This window comes from Sturnira hondurensis, unplaced genomic scaffold (genome assembly GCF_014824575.4).
Source record: "Sturnira hondurensis isolate 20B ecotype Veracruz unplaced genomic scaffold, ASM1482457v3 Scaffold0020374, whole genome shotgun sequence".
In the NCBI taxonomy this organism is placed as follows: domain Eukaryota; kingdom Metazoa; phylum Chordata; class Mammalia; order Chiroptera; family Phyllostomidae; genus Sturnira; species Sturnira hondurensis.
In genome coordinates this window covers 443,969-457,442 of record NW_028093005.1, presented here as the reverse complement: position 1 = coordinate 457,442, position 13,474 = coordinate 443,969, and the positions used below count along the sequence as shown (strand labels likewise).

Sequence of the window (13,474 nt, the reverse complement as noted above, 5' to 3'; positions counted from 1 at the left end):
CAGCCTCCCACAGCCAACCCCTCAGGGTCTGCAGAGGAAGGCCAGGGAGGACAGGAAAGATGGAGGAGCCCGAAGACTGCGGGCAGGAAGCACGTGGAGGCCGTGAGCGTGGTGTCGGATTCTGAGCCTGGGGATGGGTAGGCCTGGTGCCATCTTCCAAGGTGCGGGCCCCAGAGGGGCAAGTTCTGTAGGCAGAGGAGGCATTAGGTTGGTTCCACTGAATTTTGGGGTTGAGATATAATTCACCTGCCATGATATTCGCCCTTTTAAAACATACAATTTGGTGAGTTTTAGTCTAATCACAGATTTGTGCAACCATCCCCACTAATTCCAGACACAACACAAACAAAGCCCCACCTCGCGCCCTGCAGCGATCCCCCTCCACCCCCTGCCCCCACTCTCCACTCCGCCTATTCTGGACGTTTCATGGAAACAAAATCATCCCGTGTGCGGTCCTTTGAGTCTGGTGTTTTGCACTTGGCCTGCTGCTCGTCGGGGCCCTCTGTGTGGTAGCGTGTCAGCGCCATCCTCCTTTTCCTGGCAGAAGAGCGTCCCCTGTGGGGACAGGTGCACGGTGTTTGTTCTTCCACACTCCGGGTGGTGGACGTCGGGCTGTTTGCAGTTTCATTCTCATGAATAATGTTGCTGTGAACATTCGTGTACAAGTTTTCGCGTGGACATGGTTTCGGGTCTCTTGGGTACATAGCTATGAGTGGAATTGCTGCGTCAGGTGGCAATTCCACAGTTAACTTTTTGAGGAGCTGCCAGACTTTTTCCAAAGGGTCACCTTAAGTGTGAGGTTCCTGTGGGGGCGGGGCCCAGGGCAGGGGGAAGGAATGCGTGTCCAGCAGGACATTTACAAACTGTAAGTTCCTTGACTGTAGTCCTTTGGGTTGCTTTGTTTACTTCTGTATTTTAATTTTATTTTCTTAAAGATGTTATTTATTTATTTTTAGAGAGAGGGGAGGGAAGGAGAAAGAGTGGGAGAGAAACATAGGTGTGAGGGAGATACATCCGTTGGCTGCCTCTCACGCACCCCCATCCAGGGACCTGGTCTCAACCCAGGCACGTGGCCTGATTGGGAATTGAACCAGTGACCTTACAGTTCACGGGTCGTCACTCAATCCATCGAATCACACCAGCCAGGGCTACTTCTGTATTCTTAATGCCTAGAACAGTGCTTGACACATAATAGAGGCTCGATAAGTAAGTGTTTGTTGATGACGAAATGAATCTGTGGAACTGAATTTCGAGAGAGAATAAAAAGTGGAGACGGAAACCCAGGGACACGACGTGTCTGCGACATGGAAGGGGTTTCTGCCTGGGCCGCGGAGGGAGGCCAGGGTGATGGGGAGATGGCGCGAACAGAAGCTGTGAAGGAAGAGCAGAGACAGTGGAAATAGGAGGACTATTTTTATGTGCCTATGCCTGCTACCTTCTTTAAAGAGAACTCACAGGAACACCACCCAACGACCACTTAGAATTTTGTCCCTCCCGGGCCCAGCCAGCTGCCCAAGCCTGGCGGGGCCTCGCTCACATCTGTTGAATGAACAGTGTCTCCGTGGCAGACGTCAGCACCTGTTTTGCTGAGGAAGCCAGGGCACAGAGAGGTCAGTCTTTTAGCCGGAAGCCAGGCCGCTGGTGAGCGGCAGGCCTGCTCCCGGAGCCTTGGCCTCTATGCCGCCAGAGGCCGACCCTTGGCTCTTCCATGAGGGGCTGCTGGAGAAGGGTGACTCAGGAGAGGGCTCTGCTGGGAAAGAAAGAATAGGGAAGAGAATTTCTGGAAGGGGAGGGACTTTCAAAAATGCGTTGGGCATTAGGTCGGTCTCCATGGTGGCCTCCCAGAGTGGTGACAGCGAGCTGGGTCAGGGCTTTGGAGGAGGGGAGATGGCACCATGGTCATTCTACTATCATCAGAACTAAGGACATCCATGCCAGGTTTGATTTTTCTCATCGATCTCCCAGGACTGACAGGCCCCCCCAGGGCAGGAAACCAAGAGCGGCTGCACCAGGCCCAGCACACAGCCTCTGCTTCCTCCCCACCGACTACTCCCCTCCAATTCGGCACCAGGCAGCCATGCCGATGCTCGGTGGAGGGGGCCAGAGTCCTGGGCGGGGGACCCTAAGCCTGGGGTCAACCTCTGACTCTGGAGAGATCCTTCCCAGGCCCCGGTTTTCTGATCTATCTCGTGAGGGGTTGGCATTGGGCAGAGAGAGAAGTGCTACCAGACACTGGGGGTCAGGTGTGCTGAGAGGGGCCAGTGACCTCCCCTGCAGGGGCTTCAGAATATGAAGCAGCTCCCACAGCCATCCCAACAGCTCCTGTGAGCTTGGGCTTGAAGCCACAGGCCATCCTGGAGGAAGGAACCCAAGCCTGGTGGGGGGTTAGGTGATGCCCACTCTCCCTCACGGGGTTGGAGGCAGTAAGACAGGGTCAGGATACTGAGAAATGGCAGCCTTTGTCCTGTCTCACCTGTTGCCATCTGGGACCTGCAGGGGGCAGCAGTGACCACGCTTAGACTTGCTGGTGGGGGTGGCCAGGCAGGGTGAGGGTGGAGGAGCCCCTTAAAGAAAGAGGAGTGGACTATGGGAGGTGAGAGGAGGACGTTGGTGGGCTGCCTTCTTGGGGCCTGGATCTGGCAGACAACCCCTAGAGAGCTGGACAGACGAAGCAGCCTGGAGAATTCTGGGGCAGGCTCGAGCTCTCAGCCACAGGGGAGGGCCTTCAATCTCTACTTGGTCAGGTGAACTGAGGGTGGAGAAAGGGGAGAAGGAGGCATAAACACGCCTGCGCACGGTCAAGCCTGCGCATAGGTGCGCCCACAGATTTGCCCCGGAAATGCACAGCTGCTCACCCTGACAGGCACCCCGGACACACAGGTGCACAGAGCTGTGCAAGGAGGATAACCGCACTCAGGAGAGAAGTGTTTCCAGGACTCTAAGCTGTAAGCGACAGAAAGCAAAGCCAAATGGGCTTAAATAAAAGAAGGGGCTTTATTAGCTCGTGTAACTGGGAAGTCCAGAAGCAGAAGTTTCGTGCTTTAGCGATGGCTGGTTCCAGGTGCTAAACCAACATTGTAGGGGTCTGTCCCTCCCCATTTCCTGGCCTGGCTTTCCTCCAGGTTGGCTTCATTCTCAAGCCTGCTCCATGAGGTAGCAACGATAATTAACCGTACTTTTTGGTCTTGCAGCCCCTTTGCTAGCCACCCAGCAGGCAGGACGTCTCTTTTCATTAATTCCGAAGAAAATCCTGGTCTCACTGCTGAAACTCCGGGGTCAAGTGTCCATGCTGAGACCCATCACTGTTGCTAGGGTGATAGGACATTGATTGGAAGGCCTTGATCATTTGCCTACCCCTGGGGCTAGGTGGGAGGTGGGCCCTGCTGAACCTCCCAGATTGAAAGTGGAAAACCCAAAGAATAGGGGTTCTTGATGCTGGGAAGAGAAGGCAAGAATTCTCCAAGAAAGCTGGGAGGCCTCCAGCTGGAGCCACTTCCCCAAGGGCCTCAGCTCGGGGCCAGATGCTCCCAGGCTTCCAGCCGTCACGCTCTGCCACTTCTCAGCGGCACGACCTCAGGAAGGAGTCCTCTCCAAAGGAGGATTGGGGTTCAAAAAGCTTGGCCTTCCGGCACCAGCACATCCTGCTCTTGGAAAAGGATCTGAAAGAGTCCTTCAGTGGGTCTCCTCCCCGGGAGTGAGCATTTTCAAAAAAGAATAGAAGAGCTGCAAGCAGTGGGCAGTGGGGGCAGGGGCGGGGGGAGGCCAGATGTCGAGTCAGGAGCTGAGAGTGACTCAGAAATGTATCTGGGGAGGGAAAGCAACAGGACTTGGCCGGTCCAGCTGGCCCAGAAAGGGCAGTGGCCCCTGTGCACACGTGCCATCCTCGGTTGACCCCTTCCCCAACTCTCTGCAGGTGGGTCTTTGTCTACGAGAAGGGCTACCAGACCTCAAGTGGCCTCATCAGCAGCGTGTCAGTGAAACTCAAGGGTCTGACTGTGACGCATCTCCCAGAAGTGGGCCCCCAGGTCTGGGACGTGGCTGACTATGTCTTCCCAGCCCAGGTGAGCTGACTCAGGGCTACCCCTTCTACCCACAAGTCTTGGCTCAGAGCTAGGTTGGGCTCTGTCCCACCTCCGTGTGGGACCAGTCAGCTCTAGCCTCTCTCTGGGATTCAGTTTCCCTAGCTGTGAAAGAAGGGCAGAAGCAGTCTGCTGACATCACCCCACTTTGACACCCTGGGGTATGGAGTATCATGCTGTGTGTTGTGTGGGTTCTGCAAGCTTCTGGGCTACGGGTTCTGTGGGCTTGGGTTCTTGGGCTATTCTCCCAGCTCACAGCCCTGCCCCTCACTTATAGGGGGACAGCTCCTTCGTGGTCATGACCAATTTCATCATCACCCCCCATCAGGCCCAAGGCTACTGTGCAGAGGTGAGGACTGCTGCCCATCCCTCCTTCTTCGACCCAAAGGGAAAAATGACATGGCAGAGGAGGTCCCCTTGAGCCCTGGATGTGAAGCTGGATAGGCTTCCCTTGGGGCCCCGGGGGTAGAATTTCAGGCATGGATTTGCACAAAGTAACAGGCTACCGTTCACAGTACTGAGGCTTCCCATCCAGCTGCATGCCAAGCAGGATGCTGAACCTCCATGGCCACCCAACCTACAAGCCCCAACCTTCCCACCCCCTGCCAGCTGACACCAGCAATGGGACAGCTGGGCATGAGCCCGGAAGGGTCTTAGGAGGGCACTGGGGGAAGGAGGCCTTGAGTAATGGCCACCCCAAGGGCATCTGAGACTCTGCCTCAGGCCCGCCCTAGGGCCCTGGGGGTGCGAGGGGCTTTTCTCAGCACCCCAGCCAGTGGGCCTGGGGCCAGCAGCTCTCCCCTCCCCCAGCATCCGGAAGGGGGCACGTGCAAGGATGACAGTAGCTGCCCTCCAGGCAAAGCAGAAAGGAAGGCCCAAGGTAAGGCCAGCCCCCTCCACAGCCCCTTTCAGCCCCAGGCCTTCTCCTGCAGGAAGTCCTTTCTGCCCTCTCCCCTGACCTTGGCCTGCCCTGTCCCAGAGCCAGCCACATTCCTGTCCTCAGGCTTCTGCTTTTGGGTGCCTCATCAATGGGGATTTCTAGGGGAGGGGCATGGGAGGCCTCCTCTGCATGCTCAGCTTTGGGCAGGCACCCAGGGGTTTCTGCCTCGCCGCAGGCATCCGCACAGGCAAGTGTGTAGCCTTCAATGACACCGTGCGGACGTGTGAGATCTTCGGCTGGTGCCCCGTGGAAGTGGATGATTACATCCCACGGTAACGCCTTGGAGCTGGGATCGGTAACTCCAGGGAGCTGGGATCAGACTCCCCAAGCCCAGACAGAGGGGACATGTTCCCTGGAAAGGATCAGGCCCCCCTTCTTCCAACCCTACCCTCTCCCCATCTGTTCAGCCCTGGCCAAAGATTCTCCTGGCCCTTCGTCAAGGGTCCTGAGACTCCACCACTAGAGCACATCCAAGTGTGCTTTGAGGGTCCTGTAGGCTCTCCCCTCCTCCCCGCCCTCACTATTCCAAGCTCTGGTGGGCCCAGGGATCTCTTGGGGAGGGGGCGGTGAGTAAGTGTGGTCTCTTTTAGCCCTGCCCTTCTCCGAGAGGCCGAGAACTTCACTCTCTTCATCAAGAACAGCATCAGCTTCCCACGCTTTGAGGTCAAGAGGTTCGTGGGAAAAGTGGGAAAATCTGCAGGTGGCTCCCTGAGGCTGTGCCCCCTGGTCTCAACGGCCCCTTGCCGATTCACTCCGGAGGCTGGCCCCTGGGGTGGGCTGCCCTCAGTGTCTAAGGGCTGTGGAAGGAGCATTTCTGGAGCCCATGCGGGACCCGTGGAGCTTTGGGGCAGGATGGGCGCCCTCCCAGCCGCTGCACTGCTGCCACCAATGTCCTCTGCTCCCCAGGCGCAACCTGGTGGAGGAGGTGAATGCCACCTACCTGAAGAGATGTCTCTATCACAAGATCTCACATCCGTTGTGCCCTGTCTTCAATCTCGGCTATGTGGCACAAGAGTCAGGACAGACTTTCAGCACCCTGGCAGAGAAGGTATTATGCCAGGAGAGTGGGGAGGGCTGGGGCCCAGGACCGTTAGCCAACAAGCTTTTCAGGCTCAGTTAATCCCACCTCCAGCCTCCCTGGTGTGAGCTGAGTATAATAGATTTATCCTCTAATATTGGGGAGACAGGGCCAGGCACAGGGGAGGTACCCAAAATGAATGGACGTGAGCAGGTGTTGTCCTCTGGACGTCTGCTGAGGTCCTGCTGTTTTTAAAATATTAGAAAAAAGCAGCTTGAACCCCATGGCCATGGCCCTGAGAAATCCTGGGAATTCCAGAGGCCAAGACCCACACAGTCACCTGGGGATTGGAGAGAAGCAGGGTCTTGTCTGAGTTCAAACACCAGTTCCGGCCCTAAAGAGCAGCGGGACCCCAGACAAGCCCTTTACCTGCAGTGTGTCTGAGCTTTTGCACCTGCAAAGTGGAGGCAATAATAGTACCAGGCTGGTGGTATTGTCTCGAGGATGGAGTGAGTTTGCAGATGTGATGGCACTTCAGGACCGCCTGGCACGAAGCAGCCCTGCATCTGTGTCCCCACGGGGTTGTTAGCATACTGCTTCTGCATCACCTATTCAGGGGTGGGAATCAGTCCCTTTTCCATCGCGCACATACACACACACAAATGGCACCAACTGTCTAGGAAAGGAGTCAGCTAACTTTTTTCCTTAAAGGGCCAGAGAGTGTTTTCAGCTTTGCTGGCCACACGGTCTCTGCTCCTACTACCTAAGTCAGCTGGTAGAGAGCAAAAGCAGCCACAGACAGTAAGTAAACAAACTTGGCTCCTGGCCTAGTGTGCCCACCCCCGGAGGGGTTTGCACCGTAGCAACACGCAGGACCAGAGAGCTGAATGTTAGAGCTGCCTGTCCCTGACGTCTCCGTGCCAGCCCCACTAGGGACTTCTCACCCACCACCATCACTGCAGGTGTCAGCCTCCTGCCTCGCTGCCCAGCTCCCAGTTGCCCTGCTCCAGCCGCCTCCCATCTCTCCTGCTCTCAGCCCACCAGACCTGTCCCTGGTCCTTGCCTGGCCTGGAAGAGCTTTTTCTTCCTCAAGTTTTCTCCTCCTAGTCCAAGTCTTTACAGACTCACTTGCCTCCCACATTGTGACTTGCACTAGGAACTCAGGAGTCAGTGAGTGAGACAGACAAGCCCACCCTCCTCCTGGAGCTTACAGTCTTAGAAGAAATGTGTTAGTAAGTAATCATACAAAATAAATATATGATTAAAAGTGACCAATGTTCCAGAAGGAAACAGAGAGGAAATAACAGGGACATGTTTTAGACTGGGGTGGTGGTCGGGGAAGGCCTCGTAGGGGAGAATGACCAAAGACTGAGAAAGAGCCAGACTTGTGGGGAACTGGGGAACTTCATGTGCATAGGCCCCGAAGGAGAAAAACCTGGGTGCACGTTCTAGAAAATGCCCGAACGCTGGAGTATGATGGGTGTGCGGGAGGTGGGGCCAGAGAGGGTAACAGGACCTGACACCGAAGCCAGTTCTTAGTATCTCTTCTCAAGACAAAAAAATGTTCCCTCTTCAAGAGACTGCTGGCACGTGCTGTGAGACAGCAGTTTCTTGCCCTGGCCAGTGACTTGTCCCGTGCACCAAAGGTTGCTGGTTCGATCCCAGGTCAGGGCACAAACTTAAGTTGTGGGTTCTATCCCCCGTCGGGGTGCATACGGGAGGCAACTGATCAATGTTTCTCTCTCTCTCCCTCCCTCCCTCCCTAAAAATCAATTTTAAAAAATGTGCCCTCAGGTGAGGACTAAGTTTCTGAACCCCCAGATCTTATATGCCTGTGTTCCCGGCAGGGTGGGGTGATAGGAATCACCATTGACTGGAATTGCGACCTGGACTGGCACATTCGACACTGTAAACCGGTCTATGACTTCCATGGGCTGTATCAGGAGAAAAATCTGTCTCAAGGCTTCAACTTCAGGTGCCTGCCAGGCCCCCACCTTTCCTTGTGGTCCTGTGGGTTTTTCTATTCCCAGAACCCGTGGGGTCAAGCGAGGGTCTTGGAGGGGAGCAGAGGAACCCGGGCAGCTCCTGTTCTCCTGGTATTGACCAAGCAGGGAGCCAGCAGGGAGCAGAGCCTGGGAGGCCTGAGCCCCTGTCCCTAGTTCTTGGTCCTCCTGAGGCCCACTGGGCTGGGGCTGGCTGGGAAAATTGCCGACATCAGCAGCCAGGGTGAAGGTTGCGTACAGCATTCCTGAGATGAGGCCTGGGGTGCTGCCTGTGGTCCCCCCTCTGTGCAACATTTGGGGGCATGGGGCTGTCCTCACGGGTTTGTAAGGGCCCCTGCATCCCTGATGCTCTGGGAACTCCCACCCTGAGATGTGTCTCTGTCCCCTCCCCTGCAACCTCACCCCTTCCCCAAGGTTTGCCAAGCATTTCGTGGAGAATGGGACCAACCGCCGGCACCTCTTCAAGGTGTTTGGGATTCGCTTTGACATCCTTGTGGATGGCAAGGTGAGGGTCAATGTGAGGGGCAGCCAGAGATACGCTCTGAGGTCCTGTGAGTGCCTGGGGGGTGTCTGTGGTTACAGATGACAGGAGGTTGGGTGGTCTACATTCAGCAGTTCTCCTAATGACACATGCCTGGGCTTGGGTGCTGTTGAGGGCAGGCCTTCCAGCCTGTGACCACACCTCCCCCACCCTCTCCCCAAGTCCAGGCAGGCGGAGCCAAGGTCAAACCCAGGGCTCCTGACCAGCAGCTGAGTCACCTGTAGAGACAGAACCTGGGCAGCAGGCTGTGGGGCCAGCTGGCAGTGGAAGAGATGCCCCTGAGCCCCACCCCCCGCCCCGCCCCCGCCTGGCCTTAAGGCTTCTGAGGAAGCCCTTTCTAACAGGGCCCCTTCTGACTGTTAACCCCTTTCTCCCTGGGGTCCCTCGCCAGGCTGGGAAGTTTGACATCATCCCTACAATGACTACCATCGGCTCTGGGATCGGCATCTTTGGGGTGGTAAGTGCTGCGGGTAGGGGGTCACTGTGCCGGTCAGTTCCTCTTCTGCATCTTGGTAGCAGCTTTCGGCCTTTTAGCCCATTACTTGGCTGTAGTTGTCTTTACCCTCACTGAGACCACCCCAGTGCCCCGGACCCACCCACAGTGTGTCTGAGGGAGCTGAGGCCCAAAGCTGGGGCGGGACAGAGATGGGGGTGGGGGGGAGTCTCCATCCCCAGGGGCCTGCAGGGCCTTGTCCCGTCCCCGCCCCCACCCTGAGGTCTGGAGAGTGGAGGATTCAGCCAGGGCCCCACACTCAGTAGGGATTCCCTGCTCCAGCCACCACCTTCTGCCCCCAGGCCACGGTTCTCTGTGACCTGCTGCTGCTCCACATCCTGCCCAAGAGACACTACTACAAGCAGAAGAAGTTCAAGTATGCGGAGGACATGGGGCCAGAGGCGGTAGGAGAAGTCCTGGAGTCAGGCCCTTCAGAGGCCTCAGGCCCTTATGTCTGCGGTGGGAAGTCTGCTGCTCCCCTCAGGCTGACTCCTCTCCCCCTCATGCTCTCACAGGGCGAGCGTGACCCTGCAGCCACCAGCTCCACCCTGGTCCTGCAAGAGAACATGAAGACATCCTGACCCCCAGCCCCGCTGACTCCTGACTGGATGCAGCTTCAGGCGGGGCCCTGGCAAGGGTCCAGCCAGGGTGGAGGGGTTTCCTCAGCAGCTCTCCCGCCCTCTCAGCCAGGCAGATACCAGTTTGCCGGCAGCTCAGGGTGGACACTGAGAGAGACCCGCGCCATTCTGAGCTTTGGCTCCAACCCTGCACCTCGCCAAGGAAGCCTCACCCCAGCCTCAGCCTCTCCTGGTGGAGAGGTGCCGGTGCTGGCCGAGGCCCCCCTCCCCCTGAACTGGAGCCTTGTGCTTGTCCCTCTGGGCCCTCAGCCCTCCCATTGCCTCGTGTCTCTAGACCTGTGCTGTCCCATATGACAGCCACCAGCCACAGGTAACTATTTAAATTTAAGTTAATTAAAAGTGAATAAAATAAAGACTTCAGTTCCTCAAACTTGCCATATTTCACTGCTAAGTAGACACACGTGGCTGGGGGCTGATATATTAGTCAGCACGGAACATTTCCAGGGCCACAGAAAATTCTATTAGAAAGCTCTTTGTGAGCCCTGTTTCCTACTGGCTTCGGGTTTCTGTGGGGAGCTGTCAACCGTGCAGGCCCCTGGGCCCAGGCCAGACCTCCTGAACCAGAATCTCCAGGGCGGGCCACATGATTTGCAAGGCCAGCAAACTCCCCAGGTCAGTTTCAGGACCTGCGTTTAAAATGTTCCTGGTCAGGAATTAGACTTAGCCTGGGCCCTCATCACCTGGCAGGTGCTGGTAGTGAGCAGACATGTGTTGTGCGCACAAGCCACACAGCATTTCACACACATGCCCCGTGTGCACACTCACCTGAATGCACATTCCCCTTCTACCCACACTATGTATTTGAACAGCTCGGGCCCTGCCAGCACAACCATCTGAACACACCTACACCCCCAGGTAGAGACATTGGGTCCATACCATGTCACCTCCATGGGAATGCTTTCCCCCAAGTGCGTCAGGCCAGGACAGCCCCCTCAGCCATGAATCCTTACTCAGCTACCTCTGGTCAGGTGGGGCCTTAGCCAAACCCTGGGCTCCCTGCCTGTGGCCCAGCCCCAGCCCCCAAGACCTGGCTGGCTGTGTCCGAACACAAGGTCTGGGGAAAGCAAGGGGTGAAGTACAATAAAAGGAAGAAGGACAAGCCTCTGCCTTCTGTGCTTTCTTCTCAGCCTTCTCTGAAACTCCATGTCGCCACCTGTGAACTGTGGAGTTGAGCTGAGTGATCTTTGAGGTCCCTCGGGATCTGCTGGTGGGTGGTGGTGAGCTGACACTTTGTGTTGAGTCCGGCAGGGTCAGTGCTGCGGGCTAGAGCACATTTATCCATGGGCCACGTCCTGTCACAGCCCTGAACATCAGAGCTCTTCCCACCACGAGCCCCGCCTGTGCTGTAGGAGGCCCGGGCCCGGAACAACAGAGAACCACCCTCAGCAGCAACCTCATGAAAAAAGAGGTGAGGAAGGTCTTAGGTGAAGACAGTGTGGAAGGGTTCTCAGTGGCCCTGCTGAGGGTGGTTTTGCAGTCACGCCCGTGGCCCTGCTAAACTGGGCCATGGGCATAACTGCTGGTCTGGACTTCCAGTGAGGCAGGGTCTCAGGACACCCCCCTCACCATGCTGTCTAGGCCAGTGCCGCCCAGCAGCAGTGACAAAATGTTTCCATCTGTGCTGCCCGATATCATGGCCATTAACCACATGTGGCCACTGAGGACTCAAAATGTGGTGGGTACAACCAAGGGATGGAATGTTTTATTTTATTCACTTCTAATAAATTTAAATCACCACACATGGCTAGTGGCTACCATATTGAACAGCACAGGCTAGCAGGCCCTTGGCCTTCTGCCTTCTCCCCCAGCCAAAAATCTCACTTCAGATTTTACCAGACAGAAACTCCCTCTTCTTCCCTCTCTTCCTTCTCCAGACCTACCCACTTTTGCACCTCCTGCCCCCTTTCCTCCTGAACGAGTAGCAGGTTCCCCCTCTGTATCCAATCCTTCAACCCAACCCAGAGACCTCACAGCAGAGGCGGCCTCTCTTCTCTCCCACTCCTGTATTTGCTCCCTTCTCGTGCCTCCTCCTGGCCCAGTTCCCCCGCAGCCCTGTCTGCTGGCCCTTCCCTGCTACCATTCCAGAAAGACCAGTCTCCATTTCCCTCCATGTCCCACCCTCTGCAGCTGGCCTCCAGCCCCCGCCCCCACTTCTCCTAGATGCCCTTGCCAAGTTACCAGCGGCATCTTTGTTGCCAAATCCAAGTAGACACTTCAGCTGTATCCTGCTTGGCCTGTCAGCCTCTGACACTGTTGACCAAGCCCTCCCTTGTTGAAAGATTTCCTTCCAGCAGCTTCTAGGTCTCACCCTCTCCTGATTTTCCAGCCAACCTGCTGTGCAGGCTGCCACAGGTCACTGTGTGTCCTTGGGCAAGTTGCTGCACACTCCGAGCAGCCTTCTGTGTGAGACAAAGATCATAATCTACTCAGGCTGGGATAAGATAAAATACAAAAGGGCCCAGCACAGGGCCTGGCACACAGTGCTCTATCCTCTCTTTCTTAGTGGAGTCACCTAATTGCCCCCAGACATCTATTCTCTCTATAGTGATACAACCCACCCTAGGTTCTTGGCTGATGTGTGGCTGCCCAGAAGGAAAGCTGCATTTCCCAACATCCTCTTGCAGCTGGGTCTGGTCACGTGACTAAGTTTTAGCTAATGAAATATATGTGAAAGTGTTGTGTGACACCTTCTGGGGACTTTCTTTAAAAGACAGCTGGTGCAGATCCTTTGCCCTCTTCTTCTTCATCCTTGTCTTTATCCCACTGCCCGGAATGCATGTGTGATGGCTGGAGCTCTTGCCACCATCCTGAACCACAAGGACAAGTGATACACCCAGAGGTTGCTGGAGCAGTGGTTGGAAAAAGCCACATCTGGAAAGTCTTTGTGGCGTATAACTGACACCCCAGCCCAGGACTGTTTTCCCTGAGGCTCTTACGTGGAACTTCTGTTACCTAAGTCAAAACTGGTACAGAAACCTTTCCCCCTGAAAAGTGAATGTTCTGTCCTTGGCCTCTGCTTTATTTGCTCTGAGTTATCACACCCTTTCTCATGGCTCTACTTACAACTGTGGGTCCTTTCTGACAACTTCCAAAACTGTCTCACTAGCCCAGCCCTCTTTCCTGAACTCCAACCCCACGTATCCCACCCCCTAATTGCCGCATCCAATTAGTTATTCATTTGACAAACATCTTTTGAGTACTGGTTGAATCAGGCACAGTCCCTGCCCTCAAGGAGCTCCCACTCCAGAGGGACATCAGGCAGATAAACAGAGGCTCATTACAAGGAAGTCCCTAGGAGGGGCTGGTGGCCCACACCGGGCAGTGAGGAGGTCAGAGGGAAGGGTTCTGGCAGAGGGGTACTCAACCAAGCCCTGAAATGAATTAGACAAGCAGGTGGGCAGGACTGAAGTGATGGATATTGGTGAGCTATGGAAGATTCCTAACCAAGGCTGACTAGCTGAATTTGTGTTTCTGAAAGATTGATCTGGCTGTCAGGTGGAGAAAGGCTATTGGGGTGGGGTGGTAAGATTGGATAGGCGTGGGAGGCTAGTAAGGAGGCTGCTGCGACAATCCAGATGCAAGAAGATGGTGGCCTGAGTTAAGGGGGTACAGAGAGATAGAGAGATGTGGCTGGATTCCAGGGCTACTGAAGAGGCAGCATGGGCAGGGCTTGGCGACAGACTGGTTGGGGCAGGAAGCGGGTAGCCTATGGTGACTTCCAGGTTTCTGTCTCCAAACTATGACAGAAACACAGGAGGCCAG

At 55.8% G+C, this 13,474-nt stretch overlaps 1 protein-coding gene across 4 annotated transcripts in view; it reads left to right on the top strand.

Moving 5' to 3' along the window:
• Positions 1-13,474, top strand: part of P2RX1 (purinergic receptor P2X 1) — a 29,068-nt gene that overhangs the window by 5,738 nt on the left and 9,856 nt on the right. Inside the window, exons 2-12 of one of the 4 annotated variants that reach the window (XR_005064095.1) lie at positions 3,914-4,061; positions 4,357-4,428; positions 4,890-4,959; positions 5,195-5,291; positions 5,610-5,690; positions 5,926-6,067; positions 7,885-8,012; positions 8,455-8,545; positions 8,973-9,038; positions 9,377-9,478; positions 9,590-9,711. Coding sequence is in view for 2 of the 4 variants with exons in the window: in XM_037029568.1 (XP_036885463.1) it covers positions 3,914-4,061; positions 4,357-4,428; positions 4,890-4,959; positions 5,195-5,291; positions 5,610-5,690; positions 5,926-6,067; positions 7,885-8,012; positions 8,455-8,545; positions 8,973-9,038; positions 9,377-9,478; positions 9,590-9,655 (1,063 nt within the window). In the remaining 2 variants the exon portion in view is untranslated. Of the gene's footprint in view, positions 1-3,913; positions 4,062-4,356; positions 4,429-4,889; positions 4,960-5,194; positions 5,292-5,609; positions 5,691-5,925; positions 6,068-7,884; positions 8,013-8,454; positions 8,546-8,972; positions 9,039-9,376; positions 9,479-9,589; positions 10,812-13,474 lie in introns of those variants that run through there. The other 3 variants (XR_005064094.1, XM_037029568.1, XM_037029569.1) reach the window with 3 other exon arrangements.